This window comes from Hemiscyllium ocellatum, chromosome 2, assembly GCF_020745735.1.
Source record: "Hemiscyllium ocellatum isolate sHemOce1 chromosome 2, sHemOce1.pat.X.cur, whole genome shotgun sequence".
Taxonomy (NCBI): Eukaryota; Metazoa; Chordata; class Chondrichthyes; order Orectolobiformes; family Hemiscylliidae; genus Hemiscyllium; species Hemiscyllium ocellatum.
In genome coordinates, this window is record NC_083402.1 from 138,908,937 (window position 1) to 138,932,885 (window position 23,949).

Genomic DNA, 23,949 nt, shown 5'->3' on the forward strand with positions numbered 1-23,949 from the left:
TAAAAATGGAGAGGCATCGCCAAACTGGCATCCAGGCAGGATGATGAGCACAAGAATATTGAATGAAATAGCACTTAAATGCCAATACCTTAATTCACATTTTGAATTTGTTTTTATGCTCAGACTCCTGTTTTTTTTAAAATCTGTTTTAAATATGTATGTCTTGGTTATGTTTCTGAAGTGCTAACAGGATTGGAATTTTTGCCCACTGTTCCCCCTCCCTTCCTCAATTTTTGTTTTGCTGTGCTTAACATAATGATTCTCTTCAGTGTTGTTGACACACTGAAGAAGAAAAAGCCCACAAGTTCTTCTCTCTTTCTCACTTTCATTCCCTTGCTAGCTACTTGTGAGAACAATCTGTTCACTCTGGCTTTGCCCTCCCAGCAGGTAGCTGTGACTTCGTGTTAGCCTGATGGAGTATGCTGTCTGTTTCCATAGTGCTGTAAATCCTTCCTTCCTGTTCACATTCTGGAACAATGCCTTGTAAGAGCTGGTGCATATTGAGAAGTACCAACGTGGAGAGCATGTCCTTGCAATTCTTTTTGAAATGCTTCTTATCCCATCTTGTGTAGGAAAGACGTGCAAATGTGGAAGGGACTTTAGTTTTATTAAGTCTAAAAGTAATAAAGATGTGTCTAAAGTTAGATGGAATAACAGTGGTTTTGTATTGTACAAAACAACAGATGAGGAATTTTGTGGATATTTAAATTTTCTTTTAAACCTTAAAAAGACAGATTATATCCAAAGTCTGGCAAAATCCCAGAAATGTCTGAAGTTCATTCTGTCTTGGGCATATTCCAATGTAGAAATAATGGTTGTTTGTGGTCCTGAATTTTTATCCTTTTGCTGAAGGCTGCCATGTGAAAAACAACCAGGTTAATTGACTAAACACCCATATTCTAATCCAGTTCAAAGTGCAGGTTAGTTTTGGTGGTCTTCAGTAGAATACAAAAAAGCTTTTATTAGTTTTTGAGCATACCTTAAAGTGGTATAATTGTTTATCAGGGATAAATAGATAAATCATTTTTTAAAGCTACCATAAAAGTCATAAATGACCCGATGAAACAATATAAGTAATAGCAAGTGAGAATCGAATGATAAAATGTTTTCAATTATTAGATAATGTAAGAATATATATGTTTTTGTACTTTTAAATAAACTAAAGTCCAAATAGTTTTCTGGAACATTATTTGTTTTCAGTTTGTGCAAATGTAGATTCAATTCGGGCACCATTTGTTATCTGGATTTTGCCTGCAGTCGGCAGAAATGCTGAATCTGCCCCATGCCTCCTTTCTCGCAATCTTCTAACTAGTGGCAGTTTATCATTGCTATAGCCCTTGTGATCTTGATTTTTGTTTTAAATTTTTTGTATTTTGAGACTTTGTTGTGAAATTTGTTATATATTCCTATACCTACAATAATTGGAGCCTCCACTTAAAGGAGGAAAACTACTTCCCATTGGCTGTGAAATACTTTTGGACATTATGAAAGGCACTAATGGAATAATTATTCCTTTCTTTTTAATCTATCTTCTCTTCTCCTTCTGTGTAGTCGTACAGTGTGGAAACAGACCTTTTGGTCCAACTAGTCCATGTTCCCAAACTAGACTAGCCCCACCTGCCTGCATTTGGCCCAAATTCCTCCAGGCCTTTCCTATTCATGGACTAATCCAAATGTCTCTTAAATGTTGCAACTGTACCTGCGTTCACCACTTCTGGAAGTTCATTCCACTCACTAGCCACCCTCTATGCGAAAAAAAAGCCCCTTTTTAAATCTTTCTCTTCACCCATATAAAATATATGCCCCAAAGTTTTGAACTCCCCAACCTTAGGGAAAAGACTTTTGTTGGCCTTCTCCATACCTCTCATGGCTTTATAAACCTCTCCAAGGTCACCTCTCAGCCTCCTGTGCTGCAGTGAAAAAAGCCTTTCCTTGTGTGTCAAATTGTCCAGTCGCAGCAACATCCTTGTAAATCTTTTCTGAACCCTCTACAATGTGATTATAACCTTCCTATGATAACAGGGTGATCAAAACTGTACACAATAGTCCCAAAGAGGCCTCGCCAACATCCTTTTCAATCTCCACGTTCTATCTCATTCCTCCTATTCAAAAATCTGAGCAAAGAATGCAAATGTGCTAAATGCTGCCTCAACCACCCTGTTTACATGTTGCAAACTTCAAAGAATTATGTACTTGAGCCCTTATATCATTCTGTTCTACCATTGTTGAAGTCCTGCCCTGCTCCTGTTTGTTTTTACCAAAATGGCCTTGTGCCCATATCGCAAGTAACTGTTCTGTTGTAAAACTATGATGTCCATTTACCTTTTATTTGAGGAAATCCTGCAGAAGTTAAAATATTTCAGAATGCAGTCTTGATGGACTGCATTGCCTACTCTTGTTAGACTGACACAATAGATGAAGTAGTAGCCATGTTGCATTTAGGTGTGAGAATCTTACAGGCAAGAGTATTTGCCTAATTAGTAACTCCATGTGACAGTCTATATTGAGTGTAAGTGTTCATCATGTTGCTCATGCTTTAATATAAAGGACATGAATTTGTTAATCTTTCTAACTCTAAAGCAAAAGTTGCTGATTATTTCTTTTTTGTTTAATGTTTTTGTAGGAGGTGACCATCTCTGCCTGCCAAGCTGGACTCTTAACTATGGAATGCATTCACCTGATTATCCCAAGCCTAAAAAACTTTATTAACACTACACAGAGAAGCACTAGTTAGCAGTGAGACATCTCTGAATACTACTAAGCACTTTCCCAAAAGAAGAAAACAGTTTACAGAAGCTTGGCCTGTGTTTTGAGTGAGTGAGAGTGCGTGAGTGTGTCTGTGTTTCTTCAATTCCTCTTCTGTGCACATACTTGAAAAAAAAACAAAAATGATGCTGGAGAATTACTTGTGGATGGTGGTAGTGGGCTTTATAATAGCCTTTATCCTTGCTTTCTCTGTGGGTGCGAATGATGTGGCCAATTCATTTGGTACTGCTGTGGGGTCTGGTGTTGTCACACTACGCCAGGCCTGCATCCTGGCTTCCATTTTTGAAACAACCGGATCTGTACTGCTGGGAGCGAAGGTCGGAGAAACTATCCGGAAAGGGATCATAGATGTTAATCTGTACAATGGGAGTGAGAACGTGCTCATGGCTGGTGAAGTCAGTGCAATGCTTGGTAAGTAACCTGTTTTTTTTTTGAGATTATTGATGCTCGTTTGCATTTAAAATGAAAAAGTAGTTTAAACTGTATAAGTAGAGAGTAAGAATTGACCTGGAACTTCATCTAGTGGCATCTGAACTGATTGCAATGAGCCTAATATGACTGCAGTCTGCCCAAATGAAACTGCATAATTGTACTTGTTCTTGCCTCTTACAAATGAATGGTGTAAGAATTTGTACCCTCTGACATGCTAATCCTTCTACACCCCCCCCCCCCCCCCCCCCCCCCCCCCCCCAAAACCCCATTCCCCTTTCCCACTGCAAAGTTTTCAAGTGGAAGTCACAAAATAAAAGCTAATTATGTTTCTTCAGACTCATGAAGCAAATGAGTACAAAGTCCTGAAAGCATCTGCTTATGTTCATTCTCCATTGTTAAACCCTTTCCAGCCATTCAGATTTTCAGATATGTACAAATTGCTCAATGAGGAATCTATGTAGGAAAATCACAGGCACATATCTGTAGTTATCTTGTGTTCGTCCTAACTAAGTGTTGTCCTATTTAGAAGGAGTCGGCATCCATTTAATTAGCTCTGTCGATGGGAAGCCTGATCCCCATCGTTTTATATCTATCACTGTTGTTTTGATTTTATGTTGTTTGTATTTTAACAGTAGTTAGACTGATGTCCACATCACCTACATTTTACAGCAGTTTTTGTAAAATTCTGTTTTCAACTGTAGAAAGAAGAGATGCAACTATTCAGTAAAAATCTATCTGATCTTTTACCCTTTTTCTTAGCTAGATGTCCAGTGTATTGATAGTGTGGTGCTAGATTTAGTGCAAAATTAGAAATGTGAAGTCAACCACCAATATGTAAATTGTGAAGCTCCATTTTATATATTTAAAGACAAAATGCTGACTAATCTCCTCTTAGAAGCAGTTGTCAGGCCTAGCTGGTGTGCTGTGCATAATTAATTTCCAACCTTGGTGTTAGGTAGAGCCATAGACATGTACAGCACAGAAACAGACCCTCCTGTCCAACTCGTCTGTGCCGACCAGATATCCCAACCCAATCTAGTCCCACCTACCAGCACCTGACCTATATCCCTCCAAACCCTTCCTATTCATATACCCATCCAGATGCCTTTTTTTAAATGCTGCAATTGTACCAGCCTCTACCACTTTCTCTGGCAGCTCATTCCATGCATGTACCACCCTCTGTGAAAAGGTGCCCCTTGGGTCTCCCTTTTTTTTTATATATATCTTTCCCCTCTCACCCTAAACCTATGCCCTCTAGTTCTGGACTCCCTGACCCCAGGGAAAAGTCTATTAATCCTATCCATGCCCCTCATGATTTTGTAAACTTCTATAAGGTCACCCCTCAGCCTGTGATGCTGCTTAACTCTGAAGGGCCTTTTCAGTTGTAAAAATAATTAAGGTAATCCACTACTTTCCAGCGAAAACAAATGCTTTTTATTTGTGAAGGCTGGGTGGTCAGTAATATTGTTAACTAGACATAAAGTCAAATAAATTATAAGAATGGTCAAAAATGGATTTTCCAGAGATATTGTACGTACTCTAGTAATAGTCAGTTTTTTTGACTACTTTTTGAAGGTTAAACTTATGGGGTCGTCTCTTACATGGATACTACTTTTGAGGGACTGAAATTCATTCCCGTCAAAATTTATACCCTACTATTAGCAGAAGCCCAGTCGATCTCTGAATGAATAGAGGGGGAGAAAATAAACAACAAATTATGGTACTTCTGAAAGCTTGGAATAGAACTGGAACCAAACAGCCAGCGGATTGGAAAGGTGGAGCAGGACATGACAGCCAGAACACTGACTCATAAACGTTGATCTGTTTTATCTGTGAAGAGCTAGGGTCGACATTTGAGGTATATTGAAAGTTGCAGGTTTTTTAGTTTTTAAAAAAAAAGGTCGATCTTTGTGAGCTCGACTATCACTTGAGTATACACAATATCCTTTGGAGGTGATTTGTGGAGGGAATTAGAGCCAAAAACTTGGAAAGCTTATTGTCAGTTTTTTCATTCTGTACCTAAATTATGGTTTCTTTTTCATTCGTTCTAAATTACCTTTCACAACTCTTTTGCGCACCCTTTTGTTTATATTTCTTGCAACAAGTCCTTTTTAATTTTATAGAAAGCAACAGGAGAAATCTGCTTCAAACTTCGCTGTTGTTACCTCTTATACATAATTCTCCACCCCTTTGCAAATATAATTCCCTTGCTTTTTTGCATATAATTTGTTATAGTTCTCTAGCTAACACCAACTTGACTAGACAATTGTTCTCTTTTACAGTTGCTATTACAAATCATTACTACACTCTGCAATAATTATAGCCTTTTAGTTAAATTGTGTTGGTTTTCTTTTTGAAGCTTTTAAAGACATACAGCCAGCAGTTAGACAGCCCTGTATTTTGGGCTTAAGGTGGCAATTTACCACCAGACTATACCCATTCGGATAGAGGTGAACAGTTTGTTTACTCATGTACACACCTCACCTGAATAATTGCAACATTTTAACCTGAGTAACCCTTGCACTGTCAGTTCCAGAATATTGCTTGAGACCCTGCACACATCTGCATTTTTGCAAACTATTTGGTTCAGGCAACTTGCCCTATTTTTTTTTAAAGGGCAGTCAGTATCTTGAAAGGAAGGTACACATGGTATTGCTGCCTTGCATGCAATTACAGACTGAATAGCAGGGTAAACAGAAGGATCCATAGTGCTCTAAGACTTGCTGACCTTTTGTGATGCAAGTAGATAGAAAGAGAGCATCAATAGAGAGCTAGTACACACATGAAGTCTACCAAAGAAAGTGGGATCACATGGCCCAGGGACATCTGTTCTGAGTCTGTGCCCTAGGAATTGGTAGTGGCAATATCACAGAAGACTAATGATTGCCAAGTGGGCCATCAACATCAATGAAAGTCTATTGACATCTGCTTATGCCACTCCATGAAATCTCTGCTGCTACTCTGCGTATCACCCTCCAGTCCCAGGCACTTTGGGGTCTTGTGTATAATACCCTAAACATCCCTGCATGCCTTCTATTGCTGCTAACCTTCCACCACCCCCTTTAACTTCACATAACTTGGGTTGAGGTGTGGTGCGCACACACACTGCTGTTTGTGCCCTCTATAACAGTGTAAGAAGGGAGCACTGCAAAACCAAGCAGCAATGAGGAGACTTATCTTTGAACTCAATGACAATGATGAGGACAGTGGCAACAGGGTTTGTAGCACCTGATCTCATTGAGAGCATTGAAAATGATACCGTCATTTTGCCTCATACCCTTCGGGTAGTCTTAAACACCCAAGAGCTACATGTACCCAGCTAGAGGAGCTCCAGGAGGTGAAAATAAAGCCACAACGCTTAATCCTGATGTGAATGTTTACAGCTACCTGTCCTAATACTGGCAGTGCAGAAACCTTGGCATGGAATTAGTACCTGTATGTGGGGAACTGAGTGGCCTTCAGCCAAATGAGGAGTAAATGATGGGCCATTTGTCACTTCATAAAAGGGCAATAACTTCTGCTGCAGAGGTAACATACAGGAGAATGTTACATTTTATAACTTTTTAATTGTCACGTTATAACACAGCCCATTTTGCAGCTGAATGCGTTTTTTTAAAAAAATGTTGCTGAGTAAACAGTGCTGATGCTATTTGGATATTTTCTTGCCTAAATTTGAGATGAAGGTGGTGTAACAGCCGGTCAAGCTATATGACACCAGGATATGTCCGAAACCAGTCCTTGTTTTGAATATACACAAAGGGCACATTTATGCTCTGCCATATGCTGGCAGAACACCATGTGGGAAATGCAGGGTGGAATGAGAGACACCACAGAAGTGGCAAAATCTTTGTGGGTAAGAGTATTTATTTCTAGCCCACGCTCTAACAATTTGCAATAATTTTTGTTGCATTTATAGTTGTTGGAGAAAGTGTAGGAGATACTTACTTTCTCCTTTTTTGATGCAACATACCGTGCACACTCCAGTAGAAACATTAAATCTGCACTACAGAAATCCGCCACTTGCTCAACTGCTCTATTCTGTCCTCCTGAGCTTTCTTTCATTGTACTGACTTTGTGTGTGAAATTTTTCAATACCCCCATTCCCTTCTCCCTCCTATATTCAAACTGAATACATGCTTCATTTGCTTTCATATTCACTTTAATGCCTATGTTGTGTAGTTTTTTTGTTTGTGTTTTGAATGCTGTCTTTGGTCTGGGTTCAGTCTTGAGTGAAGAGTTTCTTCACATCCAGTCTGTTAAACGCCAATCGTAATTTTAACTACTCTGCCAGATATCCTCCTCTTTGCCTTTCTGTTGAGAAAGGAACTCCAGCTTGCTGGAGTTCTCCCCAAGCTGGAGTTCTCCCTGTTGTTCCAGGTGTGTAAATTGTAAGCTTATTCACTGGGTTATATTTTGCTTTGAATGATGATGCCATTCCAGGCACAACCTGATTGCCAACAAAAAAATGAGGTGTGAAAAGTCAGAGGCTGGGAATTCTGCATCAAGTGGGTCACCTGATGCCTTTACACTCTGAACAAGGGCCAGGTCAGAAATCTGGATCACACCATTTTCCTGGATGGGCAAAGCTGCAATGCTTGAAGCTTCTGTGCATCTTGAACTGCACTTGCTCAATGTTGCTATTATTTAAACTCCTCCACTGCTAGTGAATTGTGATTAAAGTATGTAGGTTCCACAAAATGTACTACAACAACTCAACATTGACATCACCTCACTCTCCTGGGCTTCTGCCTCTAAGGTCAAGGGTAATACTGTCACAAAGGGCAAACTTCCAAGTCATGCATCATCTTACCTCAGTGACTTTCTTGGTCAAGTTATGTTCAAAATCGTTGCATACTATTCTAAGGCCTAGTGAGAGCACCTTTCTCACAAAGACTGAAGCAGTTCAAGGAAGGAACCACAATTTTGTTGGCAGCAAATATAGCCTCTCCAGTGATGGCCATATTTGAACAAAATTTTAAAAACCCTTTTTATTGCACAATTGTATTTTGCTCACACTCCAATTTCTCTTCGTATAGACCAACTGGAAAGTGTTTCTTGCATACGAGCTTCATTTCACTTAGAAATGATTTTTCAGCTAGAATATAACACAAGGTGCTCATCTCTCCTTTTTGAGAATTGTTTAAACAAGATAAAAGGGTGTGTTTCCATGCTGTATGACTGATGTTAACAAATATCAGATGCCAAACGTCAGACTGCATCATTATTGTTTCTGAGCACTGGTTGGGTATCTACAACAAACTCCCCCATAAGAACTTGCTTTTTTGCCCTAGCTCCAAGAACTACCACTTCCTCTTCCTGTCCATGTACACAGTACAGAAAAGCAGGAGACTTCGGTTTGAGGCAGATTTGATTTTGTTTGACAAAACATCTTAACTTGGCTGAAGAAAGCAAGTTTAATGTTTCACTCTCTGAAATCGGCACTCAAACATATTTTTACTTAAATCTGGTTTTACTGAAGAAATGTGGAATCTAGAATGAGAAAAATGTAAACTGTACCATATAGCTTTGCTTAATCTTTTGGGACTTAATAGTTTTTTTTGTGAAATTTATAATGTTACGTAATTATTCATTTGTATTCCATAGAATAAATACACCTTTTGTTTTTGCCTTGCACTGTTGGCTATTGTTGTAACCCAGCCTTGTTGAACATGGCATTATCTGGAAGGGTTATTCAGGATGATGCTGTGGATTTTGTGGACTGACTAAATCAAAGAGAGGGGTGACCTAAGAAAAGCTTGAAGAAGTTCCCTAATGGTGTGAGAAGCCAGATCAAGGGAGCTCAGTATTTGAATTAAAGTTGGGTCATACAAGAGGTAAATCAGGAACCACCTTTTTTCTTACCAAGGGTGGTGTTAATATGGAATAATATAAAACATAGAATGGGTGGATGCTGGAGATTTGAAACTAGCAAAAACAAATCGCTGGAGTAATTCAGTAGGTCTGGTAGCATCTATGGAGAGGAAACTGTTATCATTTTGAGTCCAGTGACCCAACTTCATAACTGAGTGGCTGGGAAGAGTTGGTGAGAGGCTGAGGGGGATAGTTAGGCAGACAAAGGAATTCAGGATATTGAGCCAAGGAAGAAGAGAAGCTAGATGGGTGATAAGAGGGTTGGCTATCCTGAAAGTGACCCATTACATGACAGGCTGTGGGGTTGAGGAAGAGACATGGAACAAGATGGGCTCATGCGCTAAAATTATTGAATTTAAAGTCTAATCACTATCCAATGCCTCAAACAGTCCTGCACTTTACCAAATCTACTTCCTGCTCACAATGTGGTCTTCTCCATATTGTGGAGACTAAGCAGGCTGGTGACCAATTTGTGGATCACTTATATTCTGTCTGTAGAAATGATCTCGCGCTGCTAGTTGCCTGCACTTCAAAACACGGCTCAACAGTTTTGGGTCTGCTGCAATGCTCCAGTGAGGCTCAATGGTCTTTCTCCGCTGTTCCACCTCCACCCCACCCCCCATAATAAAATACCACTTTTTCCTATCTCTTCCTAATCAGTTCTGAAGATGGGTCACTTGACTCAACTTTAACTCTATGTTCCCTCCACAGTGATGCCAGACCTGCGGAGTTTCTCCAGCAATTTTGATAATATGAACACTTCTTCCTCCAACTGTTGGCAGTTGGTCAATTCAAGCTTTAAAGTCTGAGGAAGAATTTTGGAGGACAGCTTAAAAGGGACATGAGAACAAAGGCAGAGAGATAGGGCTGTACTGGGGCTGCAGCATAACTGCCTCTTGGAAGTCTCCGGTGGTTGGTGTGGTAGCAAGAAAGCTCTTCTGACATTGGTCATTGAATGTGACTCAACTGCCAAAGTAGAGGGAGAACATCATACTGCCTGATTTTTGGGAGTGTGTGTTGCTGAGTAGGTGAATACGGCAATCATTGCATTCCCTGATCACTCAACATGAGAACATGACATAAAGACTTCTATGGTTTGTTGCTTAGGAAAATGGTTTAGGAGCACTTACAATGTCTCTTAATAATGAAGCATATATGTAAGCTAGATATACCACCATAAACATGAGAATAGGAGCAGGCCTCTTGAACCTGCTTCACTTTCAATAGGATCACAGCTGATCCAACATTGCTCACAACCACTTTTCTGCTCTTTCCCCATAGTCCTTATTCCACTACTGATCCAGAATCTCTCTCAGCTTTAAGTATACACAAGGTCCCTGCCCCACAGCTTTCTATTAAAAGGAGTTCGAAGGGCGTTCAACCCTCTAAGAAATTTCTTATCATCACCATCTTAAATTGGTAGCGTTTAATTCCAAGATTACACCCTCTGGTCCTAGACTGTCCCATGAAGGAAGACATCCTCTCAGCATTTATCCTATCAAGCCCCTTAAGAATCCTTTTTTATGTTTCAATGAGATCACCTCATTCTCCATTCCAATGAGTAGATTCCTGACCTGTTTAACACTTTGCTCTTAATACAATCCCTCCATATTGGTTGCCATCCTAATGTGGCTTCTCTGAACTGCTTCCAAGGAAATAGTGTTGTACCTTAAATAAGAGGACCTGAAATGCTCTCCTCACTCCAGATATAGTTTCACCAGCACCTTGTACAGTTGTAGTTAGACTTCCCTACTCTTGTGCTCCAACCCTCTTGAAATAAGGGGCAAAATTCCCATTAGTGTTCCTGATTACCTACTGCACCCTGTGTGCTAGCTTTGTGTATTACAGCTTTCTGCAGTTTTTCTCCACTTAAATAATACTTTATTTTCTCCCTTCCAAAATGAACAACTTTGTGTTTTCTCACATGATACTCCATTTTTTTTCCACTTAGCTCATCAATATTTCTGTAAACAGTTTATATCCCCCTTGCAGTATGCCTTTCCACCTATTTTCATCTCTTAAGTGCATTCACTTCCTTCCTCTGAGTCATTAATGCATATTGTAAACAATTGCAATTCCAGCACTGATCCCTGTGGAACCCCATTGGTCATTGGTCATTGGTTGCCAACCTGAAAAAGAACCCCTTATTCCCTTTTGCTGTTTCCTGCCCAGGAGCCAATTCTCTATCCATGCCAACTGCCTCCAACTCCACGGACTCTTATGACTTTTTGCCGGACACCAAAAAGACCAAATACAACACGTGGTTTCCCTCTATCCTCTCTCCGTTGAGACTTCTTTCAGAAGCTCTAAATTAGTCAGACATGATTTCCCTTTTAATGAAGTCCTATTGACTGTGCTCTATTTATATTGTGACTTTACAAATGTTCTGCTAGTACTTCCTTAATTGATCTCAATACTTTTCCAATTATAAATGTTAGACTAATTGTCCTATAATTAACTATTAGTTAATTATATTTTTTTTGCACAGGGTGACATATTGAATTCCAATCCTCTGGTACATCTCTGGAATCTAGCGATTTTTTTTTTTTTTAAAAAATTTTTTTTTTGAAATATAGCAATCAATGCATCCATAATCTCTCACTAGCGTACTGCTGATGACACCTGTGCTACATTTAAAACAATTGGTGTGTGGCAATGGTTGGTTTTGTGGACAACATCCATGAGGGTCGGGTCTCCAACATGGTCACACTGACCTGGGTGAATGTTTGACCAAGCTGCATTGATTCACTGTTTAGCTATCTCGCTCAGAATCTACGTGCTCTTCATCTGGTCACTAACCGCAGGGCAGCTGTTTCACGAGAGGTTCTGAAGTCCACTTTTATTGAATCCACACTGCATGAATTTACAATTTGACTTTAGTTAGCAAGGTGTCTTGCCCCTTTATTAATGCATATGGCTGTTAATAATTTTAATTTCATTGATGTTGTACAGTTTGAATTGCTGCTGGAAAGCATTTTTTAAAAGTGGAGTTTCTTCAGTTTTACTAAGTGTAAAGGGCACAAACTGAGTCTGTGCATGAACAGATTAATTGGAGAATTTTAAACAAAAAATATCATTTAGAAATTTTCAGTATAGGGCACCATTGACTCCATTTGAAGGTATGAATTGACATTGCATGTTTGAATGCTGATTTGTAATGGGTAGGTATCTTTTTAGTGGTGCTAACATTAGGGTTGCTCATTACATGTGACCAAAGGTTTAAAAGAAATCACACAACGCCAGGTTATAGTCCAAGTTAATTTGGAAGCATTAGCTTTTGGAGCACTGCCCCTTCATCAGGTTAGTGCTTCATCACCACCTGATGAAGGAGCAGTGCTCCGCAAGCTAATGTTTCCAAATAAACCTGTTGAACTATAACCTAGTGTTGTGACTTTTTTTTAAACTTTGTCTACCCAGGTCCAACCTCCGCTCCTCCCCATCATTACATGTGAGACAGCTGGTTTTTGGTATGATTCTCAATTACAGGTTTTTGACACTATTTTACTGTTGGGGTACAGTAACAAAGTTCCAATCATTTCCCCACCTGTGTATTTCAAACATGAGCAATTCTTGTGTTTTTTTTCCTCTTACCACTAATGTGTTTTTATTCTCCTCACCCAGAGAATTTCTGGGCGCACACGCACCAATTATCCAAGCCTGTAAATTCTTTGGTTATATTTACAAAGCTTTTTGTTTTCTAGTTGCTGGGTAACAGTTCTAATTTGTCTAAGTGCTCGCTGCTCTAATGTTCCTGATTTTCAACTGGGATGAGATTTTGACAGTGTAATTTTGTGCCTGTTCTGGTGTAGAAAGAGAGGAATTTGCAGGTTACTTGTATTCTCAGGCATTGTTTAAATACTTGTAGCTGACTTTCCCAATGTTCTGGTAGAAATGTAAATGGCCTAGTGACTGCCTGCTTAATAACTTAGTCTGTTGGTAGTTTGTTTCACTGTCTCCCTGAGAAAAAACATTTTTTTTTAAAACAAAACAATTGTCACTTAAATCTGGTGTGCCAGCACTTGTCAACTCCAGTCAATGTAAGTGACTTGAGGGAGTTCAATTCTTCTGTTGAAAGAAGACCACATACACCCAGATAAAGGATGAGGTCTTTGCTGGCAAGGACAGTTCCTGTACAAGTGAGCCATGTCATGTAAACCAGCTTTTCTGGGGCTAGATACCAAATTCCAAACTGTGGGTTCAGATAGTTACCTGCAGTGTAACGATTGGTTATATGTTGGAGAAATGGAAAAAATAGTTGTATTTATATGGTCCTGAAAGTTAAAACTCTCAAGCACCTTTACAGTCAATAGTTTTTTTTGGCAGTGTAGTCCCTGTTGCAGTGGAGGAAAAAGTGACCAATTTAAGCATAATAAACTCTAACCAATTAATGTGATAATCACCAGATAATTTCCTGGTGGGTTGTTGGTTGAGGGATAAGTATTAATCAGGAGAATTTTGTTTGTTCCTTGAATTTGTAAATGTTTTTTGTTTTAGGTTCTGCTATCTGGCAGCTGATTGCTTCATTTTTAAAGCTTCCGATATCAGGCACTCACTGTATAGTTGGAGCTACCATTGGTTTCTCACTAGTTTCATTTGGTGCTCATAGTGTTCGATGGATTCAACTCATCAAAATTGGTAAGTGACCTTTTTCTGTTGTTTTTTGCGTGAATGTATTGTGCATGAGAGCAATGATTTTAATAATTACAAATCACCACTAGCTTTACTACGTCAGTATTTTCTACTTTGATGCACTTCATTGGTTACACTTGACATTTACAATGCTCTGACTTCATTTTTATGCTCATCAGTAGACTGTAGTATTGGCAAAGTGTGCAAAACCTTTTGTACCTATTAATTGTAGAACATCAGAGCTCCAGAAATGTACTGAAACTGGCCTTTTTGACCCAGAAGGCCAATGTACATGCTAATGTTCCATAAAAGTCATATCATGACTTACTCCATCTCCACCTAATATTTTTATATTCATTTCTAGCTTGTTGTTTTTCACATGCCTGGGCAAGAGGTTATAGTTTTGATGTCAAAGTTAACAATTGATTCTGCAGCTTCAACTGATGCAGTATAGATAAGTGTGATGCTGTGAGCGATCTCTTTTTCTTTCCCAGACAGTCATTCAGAATGTGGGTAGTAGTCAGACCTGAATGGCTGGAGTTACTCTGAGCTATTCTTTATGCACCATGTGAAATAAAAGTCCGATCTATCGCTGATCTATAGTGCTTCTGATGTCTCTTCTGTAGAAGGTTGAAGCCTGAGACTACTTTTAACAGACCAGAGCAAGGAAATTATTTTACGTTTGCACTTAACCAGGAAGTGTGCCATTGACAGATGGAGCTTGTTGCCAGTTTGTAGGGTCCATAGGATCCAAACGGATATATGGGGGTTTTTATTTTGAGGTCCTGTGTCAATGGACATTGCCTTTTATCAGGTGTCAGCTCATGAGGGTTAGTTCTATAGGCATCAAGAAGTTCATGTGTACTAACACATAATCAATTGATCTGTGCTGGAGTTGGAAGTAATCCTCTTAAATCCCAAAGGTTGTTATATCTACTATTCTTTTTGAAGGTTTTTCTCCAAATATGGTAGTAAGTAGCACTCCTTGAATCTCTCTGAAGGCACTTCATTAGCTGGTTAGAAACAGAGTATTTATTTATACTTTAGCTGAGAGGTATGTAAACCCCCATAGGAGAAGCAATTACAATAATGGCTTAGAATAAACCCTAAAGCTATTATTTTACAGCTCCCACTCGGATGCATCCATACTCTGTACCGAGCCAAATTTATGCCTGAGTTATTTTAATGGCAACTTGAATTTATGACCTCTAGCTTGATAAAGTTTTTTTTAAACAAGTGATAACTTCTAGTACCACTAAACTCCATTAATATGGTGAAGAAGACTCATTTCCCCCCCCCCCGCACCACGTTTACTCCATATCTCTGCACACCATTTCAATCTAAATAAACATCCAATGCCCCTTGATTTCTTCAATTGAACTTCCCATGCAGTGCATTCCATAAACTTTTTTCAACGTTTTACATCTCTGCAGTATTTGGGAGGGTAAAAGAGAACTTTTTTTATTCTGTTATTCCATTTAACATTTGTCTCCCATTTATTGCTACATAGATTTTTAACTTTTCAATTTTGGAGTTTGCTGAAGATTTTTTCTTTTAGAAATATGTGTTTCATTAGCAGTCCTGAAGGAAAGTACTTATGTTCCAATTTTAAGGACACTTTCAAGAAAAGGGGAGCAGCAGCGCTTTGGGCAAGAAACGCCAGCTTTTAGTTTTAGATAGCTGCAAGGCATATCTGTTCATAGGTAGGTTGGAAAAAGATGTGTATATAGGATGATCAGTGTTGGGATTTGTGGTTGGAGGGAATAACGAATGGCATGGAGTATGAAGGCTTTGGGAGGCAATAGCTACTCTAGGGCAGTAAGACCAGTGGTCTCTGAGCCAGGTTGCTTAGGGAATAGGATAAGACTGAAGATTTTGAACAAGGGAGGATGATCAGGAGAACATTTGAAATATGCAGTGCACACACCCAATTGTCATTTATTACATTTACTGAATGCTACAATGTACCAGATATGGATTTCCTTTTGTACTATTCATTTAAGCAAAAATATTGTATGGTTTACTGGTACAGATGCATTGAGATCCTGAATGTACTCTAAGCCCAATTGAAGCCATGTCCAAAAGTAGAGGGGCCACCCTCTGCTCCAGGTTAAGCTATTTAAATTTGATTCCAATGATAGGTTGTCTCCAAAGAAAGATTTGTCTATTTGCATCTTTTCATATCAATGGAAAATCACCTTTGGGACAGCCTGTCCTGTTGACGTTTAAATGGCCACCTAGTGGAACTTTTGTCATTTTGTCACCTATCAAATCCGGATTGAATTCAAATGGCTGCCTGATGTGGTGTATTTTCCAATTATGTTCCTTGAGTGAATTGTACTGTTTCAAGTGATTTTTGGTTTTTTTTTCCTTTCTTTGCTATGTGAAATTTGTCTTTGCAGTTGCCTCCTGGTTCATTTCCCCACTTCTCTCTGGGGCCATGTCGGGCCTGCTCTTCGTCTTAATTCGATTCTTCATCTTGAAAAAGGTAAATGGTTTTTTGTTTTAAGAAGAGATTAATGTTGCACATTACAGCACCATATTATTCTCCTTCCTTCTGTCTCTGATTTTCTAATCACACATTTATGTTGCAATTTCTGTAGGATGATCCAGTGCCGAATGGCCTGCGTGCACTCCCGCTGTTTTATGCTGCTACTGTAGGGATCAATGCCTTCTCAATTTTGTTCACAGGCGCTCCACGTAAGTATCTCTTGGATGGTAGTTTAGGCCTATTGGGGATGAAATTTGGTCTTTTGCAATAGTTATCAGGACATACACTTTACACCTGCTCCATTGTCTGATTCTAACAATTCAGCATTATCCATTTTGCACTGACAGCAAAACTTATTTTCTTCCCATCTACATTTTGATAATTGTTGGTCAACAAGTGAAAACAGTAACTAGGAACAAGTGAATCAAAGGTGACCTCTCTGGTTAAGTCAACAGATGGTTTTATCCTCCTCAATCCTGTTGTGTTTGTAATAACTGTCTATTAAAAATAGGAACCAAAGTTAGGTCTCACTACTTTCTGGATGCAGTCCGCATTCTAATTCCAGGATAGCTATGTAGCTAAGCAACACTTGTCAACAGAGAAACACTGTTTAAATTGACCTTGGATCTATCTGAAGTAATGAGTTTGTTTGGAAGCAACGCTGTAACTTTTTAATTATAACTAGAATAATGCAAATTTTAAGCAGATCTTCTTAGCCTCTGTTATCTATCTATCTATCCACCAAAATAGGAAAGTTAGTTACCAGTTTATCACAATATACTTTGTAATTGCTGAGGTTTGAAATTTTGGGTCAGGAAACTTCCCAGAGCAGAAACAACTTGTATAAACTTCCGAGCCATGAATTCTTCCCAAATGTAATACTGCTAATGTAAATGCAAAAACTGATTTAAGTCAGTCAAACACTGTCCTTTCACTTATTGATTCTCAACTGATGTCCATCCTGATGTGATAGTTGGAAGTCTTCGCTCCTGATACCTGGTGTGTAAGTGGACCAGAGGTCATACTCAAACTTTTCAGACATCTAAAGTGAAACTTACTATTTTTAAGTTTAAATACTGATGGTCATAAGTCTTCTGGTTGTGGAGTCAATGATTTGGTGACTGACTGACCTGAGGTAAATTTCCACAAGTGTGCAGGTCCTTGGGAGTTTTGTTTTATTTGTGTGTTCCTGGCTAAGTCAACATTTGTTACCTATTCCTAATTGTCCAGAAGACATTAAACTAACAACAACATGTCATTTCCCTACCATATCTGGTTCTGGTGTAGAATAATTGATAAGAGATTCATTGATACAAATAGTTGACTTGTAGCATGTGAATACTGCAATATAGAAGGTGAGCTAGGTGGCTTGTTCCTAGAGTCCAAAATTACAAGCTCTTTCCTCCCAGCTTGAAGGGGAATAATGTGATACCAAGACCACTCACTGCAGCAGAATTGAATTTGATCACAGCACATCCTTCACTCAATCACTCAAAGCAAAAGAATCCACCTTGGCTCAGCAAAGAGTGCTGGCAGGTGTGTCGAGCATTCTTAATGAGGTCATTCCCAATGAAGAAGCAACCTAAGATGACTTGTATGCCAAGCAGCATATGTGATAGACCAAGCCAAGTGGTCCAATAGCAAACAAATCAGAACAACTAGCCAGAATAGAAGGCTCTGCAAAAATCCCATCCACTATGTTGGGGAAATACAGCATATCCATGCTAAAGCAACTTTAGCCAACCTCAGCCAGAAGTGCTCCATGGATAATCCATCTTTTTCTCCTCCTGTGATCACCAGCATTGCAGACACTAATCTTCACCAATTCGGTTCGCTTCATGTGATATCAAGGAAGGGCTGAAGACTCTAGATGCAGTGAAAGCTTTGAGGGCTGAAGACTTGTGCTTTAGGAATGTCTGTCCTAACCAAGTTGTTTCAATGCAATCACAACACCAAATTTGTACGCATTAATGTAGAAATTTGCCCTGATATATCACATGGAAAACAGGATGAATCCAACTTGGCCAATTACTGCTCCATCCGTCTACTCTCTGTTACTAACAAAGTGGCAGAATGTATCATTGTATCACTTCAAAATCAGTTGGCAATGACCTACTTGCTGATGCTAGTTTAGTGCTTGGAGGGCACTTGGCAGATGTCTGTCGTGCAAGAGTAGTCCAGACATGGAAAAGGAGTTGAACTCAGCAGTGAGAGTTCCTGCCCTTTGACATCCAGTCAGCATTTGGCCAATATCTATATCAGTCCCAAAAAAGTTTAGGTTGAAAGGAATCAATGAAAATGTTCCTTGTTTTAGTTGTATCTAACACTGAACAAGATGGTTGTGGTTGCTGAAGACCAGTCATCTAACTTTCAATCACTGCAGGAGTTCTTCAGAGTGGTATCCTAGACTAAGGCATCTTTAGAGTTTCATCAATAATTGTTGCTCCATAATAAGGCCAGAGGTAGGAATATTCCCTGATGATTAGTGTTCAATATGGACTGCAACTTGCCATCATCTTGAGGACCGTACTGGATGGCAGCAAGTACTTGTCAGTGACATTGACACCTATGAAAGAATGTAAAGAAGGAAGTGTCAATTATTATGTTTCTCACCCCATCTTGGGAATTGGTATAATGTGTTGACAATTATTTTGTAATTCAAAGATGTAAATACAAATTCTCTTAGCCTGCAAAAGTTTATTGGTTCTGAAGAATCTTTTGAGACTGAAGCTGACTTAGTTTTTTTTTTGTAACACTGCATAAGAGGGTGAAGGGGTCCAAATCAAAGATGGATAAATGGAGTTGTGATGCAGACTAGCCCTCATTTTAATGGAATGGCAGAATAGTCATTCTGTGGAATGATCTGCCAGAAGAGTTGGTGGAGGCTGGTACAGTAACACTGAAAAGGCACCTGGATGGATATATGAATAGAAAGGGTCGAGCGGGATATGGGCTAAATGCTGGCAAATGGGACTAGGTTAATGTTGGATATCTGGTTGGCATGGACGAGTTAGACCAAAGTGTCTGTTTCCGTGCTGGACAGCTCTATGACTCTATGGCTACTCTTATTCCTATAGCTGGATTGCAAACTGTGCTATGGGTTTTACTGAGCTGAGCCTCAATTATTTATTTAATGGAGTTTATTTTTCTTGTAGTGCTAGGGTTGGACACACTCCCATTCTGGGCAATAATAGTGATCACCCTCGGTGGAGCGCTGCTGTGTGCAATCATTGTGTGGCTGTTGGTATGCCCTTGGATGAAGAGGAAAATAGAAAGTAAGTCCTTGCCATTTAAATACATTGAGTACTGGGAATTGAACCCTGGTTGAAGTTAGAGCTGACCCATTTATCTTGCAGATAAACTGAAGCAAAGTGTGCTGTGTAGGATATCAGATGAGAGTCTTGATAAAAGCCAAGATGAAGATACACCAGTATTTAAAGAGCTGCCAGGTGTGAAGGATGGGGATGAGTCTGTGCTGCCTCTAACTGGTGAAATCTGTGAGGATGCTGGAGGAATCCCAGACAGCCATGTTGCTGGATCAACTGGAGTATCAAATGGTGAGTCACATGCCATTCTTGGCCTGCTTGGGCTTCTTTTTCCCAACTGGTTACAGCTGCCTGAGTCTCTGTCAAGGCACTTTTTCCCTTCAATACAGATTTGAATGATCTATTTTTGAACATGTTGCTTCTGCTTTTTGTTGTTTGTTTGTGACTTTTTCTGTCTGTCTCCCTTGTGTGTGCCCCCCCCCCCACATCTCACTGCTCTATTGCTTAGCATTGTTAACCAGATATTTTTTATCTCCCTCATTAACCAATGGCTGAGATGTACCGGACAGGAAAAATGCCTTTCTTTGACAACATTTTTAACATTTCATGCACTTTGATTACTTTTGGAGGTCTGAAACATTGTGCAGGTGAAAATGTAACTTGTGTTAAACTAATACTTGTGCAGATTTGATTTACTTGCGTGGATCTCTGGATTGAACTTAAACAACTAATTCAGAGTCTTCAACAAAACAGCATTGGAGAAATTCAGCAGATCTGCCAGCATCTTTTGAGATGCCACTGGAGTCATAGTCATAGAGATGTACAGCTCAGAAACAGACCCTTCAGTCCAACTTGTCCATGCCGACCAAATATCCCAACCCAATCTAGTCCCACCTGCCAGCACCTGGCCCATATCCCTCCAAACCCTTCCTAATCATATACCCATCCAGATGTCTTTCACATTAGTTCTGCTTTTCTCAAAAGGAGCTACCAGACCTGCTGAGCTTATCCAACATTTGGTTTTTGTTTCCGATTTCCAGTAGCTACAAATCTTTGTTTATATTATCAATTTGGAGTTGTCTTTGGTATTAAAACAAAGGAATTCCAGCCCATCTCTGAAGGGTTATCTTTCCCATATTTCCTGACTGGGTATTCCCAGTGAAACAAAGAGATTTGATGTATTTTAAAATCATTGTACAAGTACAGCATACTAAAACCATGGGCCAATGCAACATATGTTTTTGTTGATTTATGAATGTTTTCTTCATTCACTGTTCACTGGCCAAAGTAATTGTGGAGGAAACCACTGCGTGGGAAGGTGGAACCAGCCAGACTGGCAGTGACTAATTTTACTTCCCTTTTCCTTCTGGTTTGAAAACACTGGTTTCATGAGTTTGTTGGATTGTCCATCAGTTTTCAGCTGAAGCGTGTAGCAGCAGCTGCTGCTTTTGGCTTCTGTAAAGTGTACGACTCATTCATGCCTTCATATCTTCTCAAGATGACTGTGTAGATGCTGCCTTTTTTTTTAAACACCCCTCAACTTTGTTACTGATGCTGTGGAATTGATCATAAAGTTATAGAACTGAACAAGCATGGAAACAGACTCTTCAGTCCAACTCATCCATGCCAACCAGATATCCGAAATTAATCTAGTCTTGTTCTGGCATTTGGCCCATTTCCCTCTAAGCCCTTCCTATTTTATATACCTATCTAAATGTCTTTTTTAAATCTTGTAATTGTATCAGCCTCCACCACTTCCTCCAGCAGTTCTTTCCATACGCTCACCACCCTCCGCATGAAAAAGTTGCGCCTTAGGTTCCTTGTTAAATCTTTCCCTTCCACCTTAAATCTATGCTCTCTCGTTTTTTTTTGACTTTGGGCTGCGGGTGGACCTTGACTATTTACCGTATCCATGCCCCTCTGGATTTTATAAACTTTGTATAACGTCACCCCTCAGCCTCCAAGGAAAATAGCCCCAGGCTATTCAGCCTCTCCCTATAGGTCAAACCTTCCAACTCTGGCTACTTCCTTGTAAATCTTTTCTGAGCCATTTCCAGTTTTACAATATGCTTCCTATAGCAAGGAGGCCAGACTTGAACGCAGTATTCCAAAAGTAGCCTAACCCAATGTTAGCTGCAATATGACCTTCCAACTCCTAGGAATGCAGTGACTAAGACAAGCACTTCTAAGTCAGCTAAGTTTAAAGCTTCCTAGTTGATTTTATATTTGGTGCAGTTCAGAGACCAATACTAGATGCTGTTTTGTACAAGCTATTCACTTTTTTAATTCCCCAGTCTTCTGTTAACTCATATCTGTCTGCAAACCAAGCTGGGTCAGCAGTTTGAATCATGGTAACCCTTCCTTTTATACTATATCAATGATCTGCACAAATTATCTGTGGAGTGGGCTTTAACCCATGACCACTTGTCTCTGGAGGCACAGCTGACCCACACAAAAAAAATTGTTGCTCTTTTCATGGGTGGCTGCTTTTAAGCACAATGTACCATTCAGTGGAAACGGTTTAGTGACACTTGAGCTTACCTAACGTCATTCCTGCCATGTGATGTTGTTGCTGATTTTTGGTTCAGTTGGAGTTCATGAAAAGAGATCAAGATTAGCTATTTGTCTGATTTTTGGTTTTGTTTTCCTTTTTTTTTCTGTACTTGTATTATGGGTCTCAGTGGCAAGGTTGTTCACGCATCGCACTTTGTGGGTTGTCTGAAGAGGATGGTCTTGAGCCCTAGAAGTTGATTTCTTTGTGTGGTTTGGATATTTATCACCGGAAAAAATGATACCATTTATGGCATGACTGACTTTTGTGTGGTTGGTTTGTTTGTTTGGAAGGATCTAGTTCCAACGTTAAAACCTGAACTCTGTTGATTTTTTTTTATTTCTGCAGGTAGAGCTGCATCTCTCACAAATGGCAGTCTGAAATCTCCATTTTCAAATGGTGCATTTAATTTTGAAGGACACACAAGGAGTGATGGTCACGTGTACCATACCGTGCACAAAGACTCTGGACTGTACAAAGATCTGTTGCACCGAATACACTTGGACAAGGTTACTGATGATCGGCCACAACCTGAAAATTCCTACCGCCTTCTCCGTCGCAACAATAGCTACACGTGTTACACTGCTGCTATCTGCGGTTTGCCTGTCCAGCCGACTTTCAAGTCCTCTGATTTTGTGGGGACAGAAGACAGTGAGAAGCTCGTGGGTGAAATGGCCTCCTACTCGAAGAAGCGGCTACGCTACGACAGCTATTCCAGCTACTGCAATGCAGTGGCTGAGGCAGAGATTGAGGCAGAGGAAGGTGGGGTGGAGTTGAAGCTTGCCAGTGAGCTGAGTGACCCCTTACCACCACCAGAAAATGCCATGGATGAAGACAAAGAGGAAGAGGAGAAGCCCCAAGTCCATCTGCTCTTTCACTTCCTGCAGATCCTCACTGCTTGCTTTGGGTCATTTGCACATGGTGGAAATGATGTGAGGTAAGCTCAGATAAAATTGTTTATTTCCACTAAATATTGTGGTGCTTTTAAAGCAGCCACCCATGCCAAAGGCAACACTCTCTATCTTGCGGGTCATCTGTGCCTCAGCTAGTAGAATCCTCGTTCCCTGAGGTAGGTCAAATCTGGCCCCAGGGACACTTAAAGGGAAGGAAGGATTAAAATTTACCCTGTTACCTCTCTGAAAGTCACTCTGTGTGAAACTTACCAAATATGCCTTAATTTAGTATCTGATATTCAGTTCTGAAATAGAAAACTCAGCCACAATACTCATTGGAAACTTGTCAACTTGAATAATAATATCCATTTCCATGCCTTCAGCACCCACCAGTCTCAATGTGCCAGGTGTACCTTCGGATGACTAATTCTCAACGCACCCAGGTGTTGTTCAGAGACAATAAAGAATGTCCTATTAACGGTTTATTTTGATTTTGAAGCTCAAGTGGTCAAAGTTTAACTTTCCAAGATGCCTCTGGAAAAGTTCCACAAATGCTAACCATATATTTGTGCATTCCTTCGTTGAACCCAAACTTTGGCCCATGGACTGACTGTGTAGGTTGAGTTAAATTGAACAGGCTTTACAGGACCACAAACGTAACTTTTTGGCTACACATCCATTTGGTTTTAATAAGTAAGCTTTGTATGGAATCAGTGCCAAGTCATATGAAATGCCAAAGGTGAATGAGCATCAAGGAAGCAATAACAGCTGCTTGTGAAACCACCTAGCAATTTAAAAAAAAAAGGTGGCTTGCATTTGTATTTATCTTGGCTTGACTTGAAAGCTTCAAAAACAAAGACTCCTCTTTCCTAGTATGAACCCATCTAAAGAAAACCTTTTTTATTTATGTTGCAAATCACATTACTATTTGGCCCAAGTGGTGTATACTCATGTTTACATTCTGTACACCTACTTCCTTCCTATCCAGTTGCATCTTCTTACACTGTCTCCATATCCTTCTCTTTCCTTCTCCCACTTGCATATTTTGTA

At 39.7% G+C, this 23,949-nt stretch overlaps 1 protein-coding gene across 4 annotated transcripts in view; it reads left to right on the forward strand.

Moving 5' to 3' along the window:
- Nucleotides 1-23,949, forward strand: part of slc20a2 (solute carrier family 20 member 2) — a 93,000-nt gene that overhangs the window by 50,040 nt on the left and 19,011 nt on the right. For all 4 annotated transcript variants that reach the window (XM_060840577.1, XM_060840568.1, XM_060840595.1 and 1 more), the window contains exons 2-8: nucleotides 2,624-3,177; nucleotides 13,564-13,704; nucleotides 16,101-16,186; nucleotides 16,302-16,398; nucleotides 19,345-19,464; nucleotides 19,546-19,746; nucleotides 22,355-22,943. In XM_060840577.1, coding sequence (XP_060696560.1) covers nucleotides 2,889-3,177; nucleotides 13,564-13,704; nucleotides 16,101-16,186; nucleotides 16,302-16,398; nucleotides 19,345-19,464; nucleotides 19,546-19,746; nucleotides 22,355-22,943 — 1,523 coding nt within the window. In that variant the 5' untranslated portion in view covers nucleotides 2,624-2,888. The remainder of the gene's footprint in view (nucleotides 1-2,623; nucleotides 3,178-13,563; nucleotides 13,705-16,100; nucleotides 16,187-16,301; nucleotides 16,399-19,344; nucleotides 19,465-19,545; nucleotides 19,747-22,354; nucleotides 22,944-23,949) is intronic.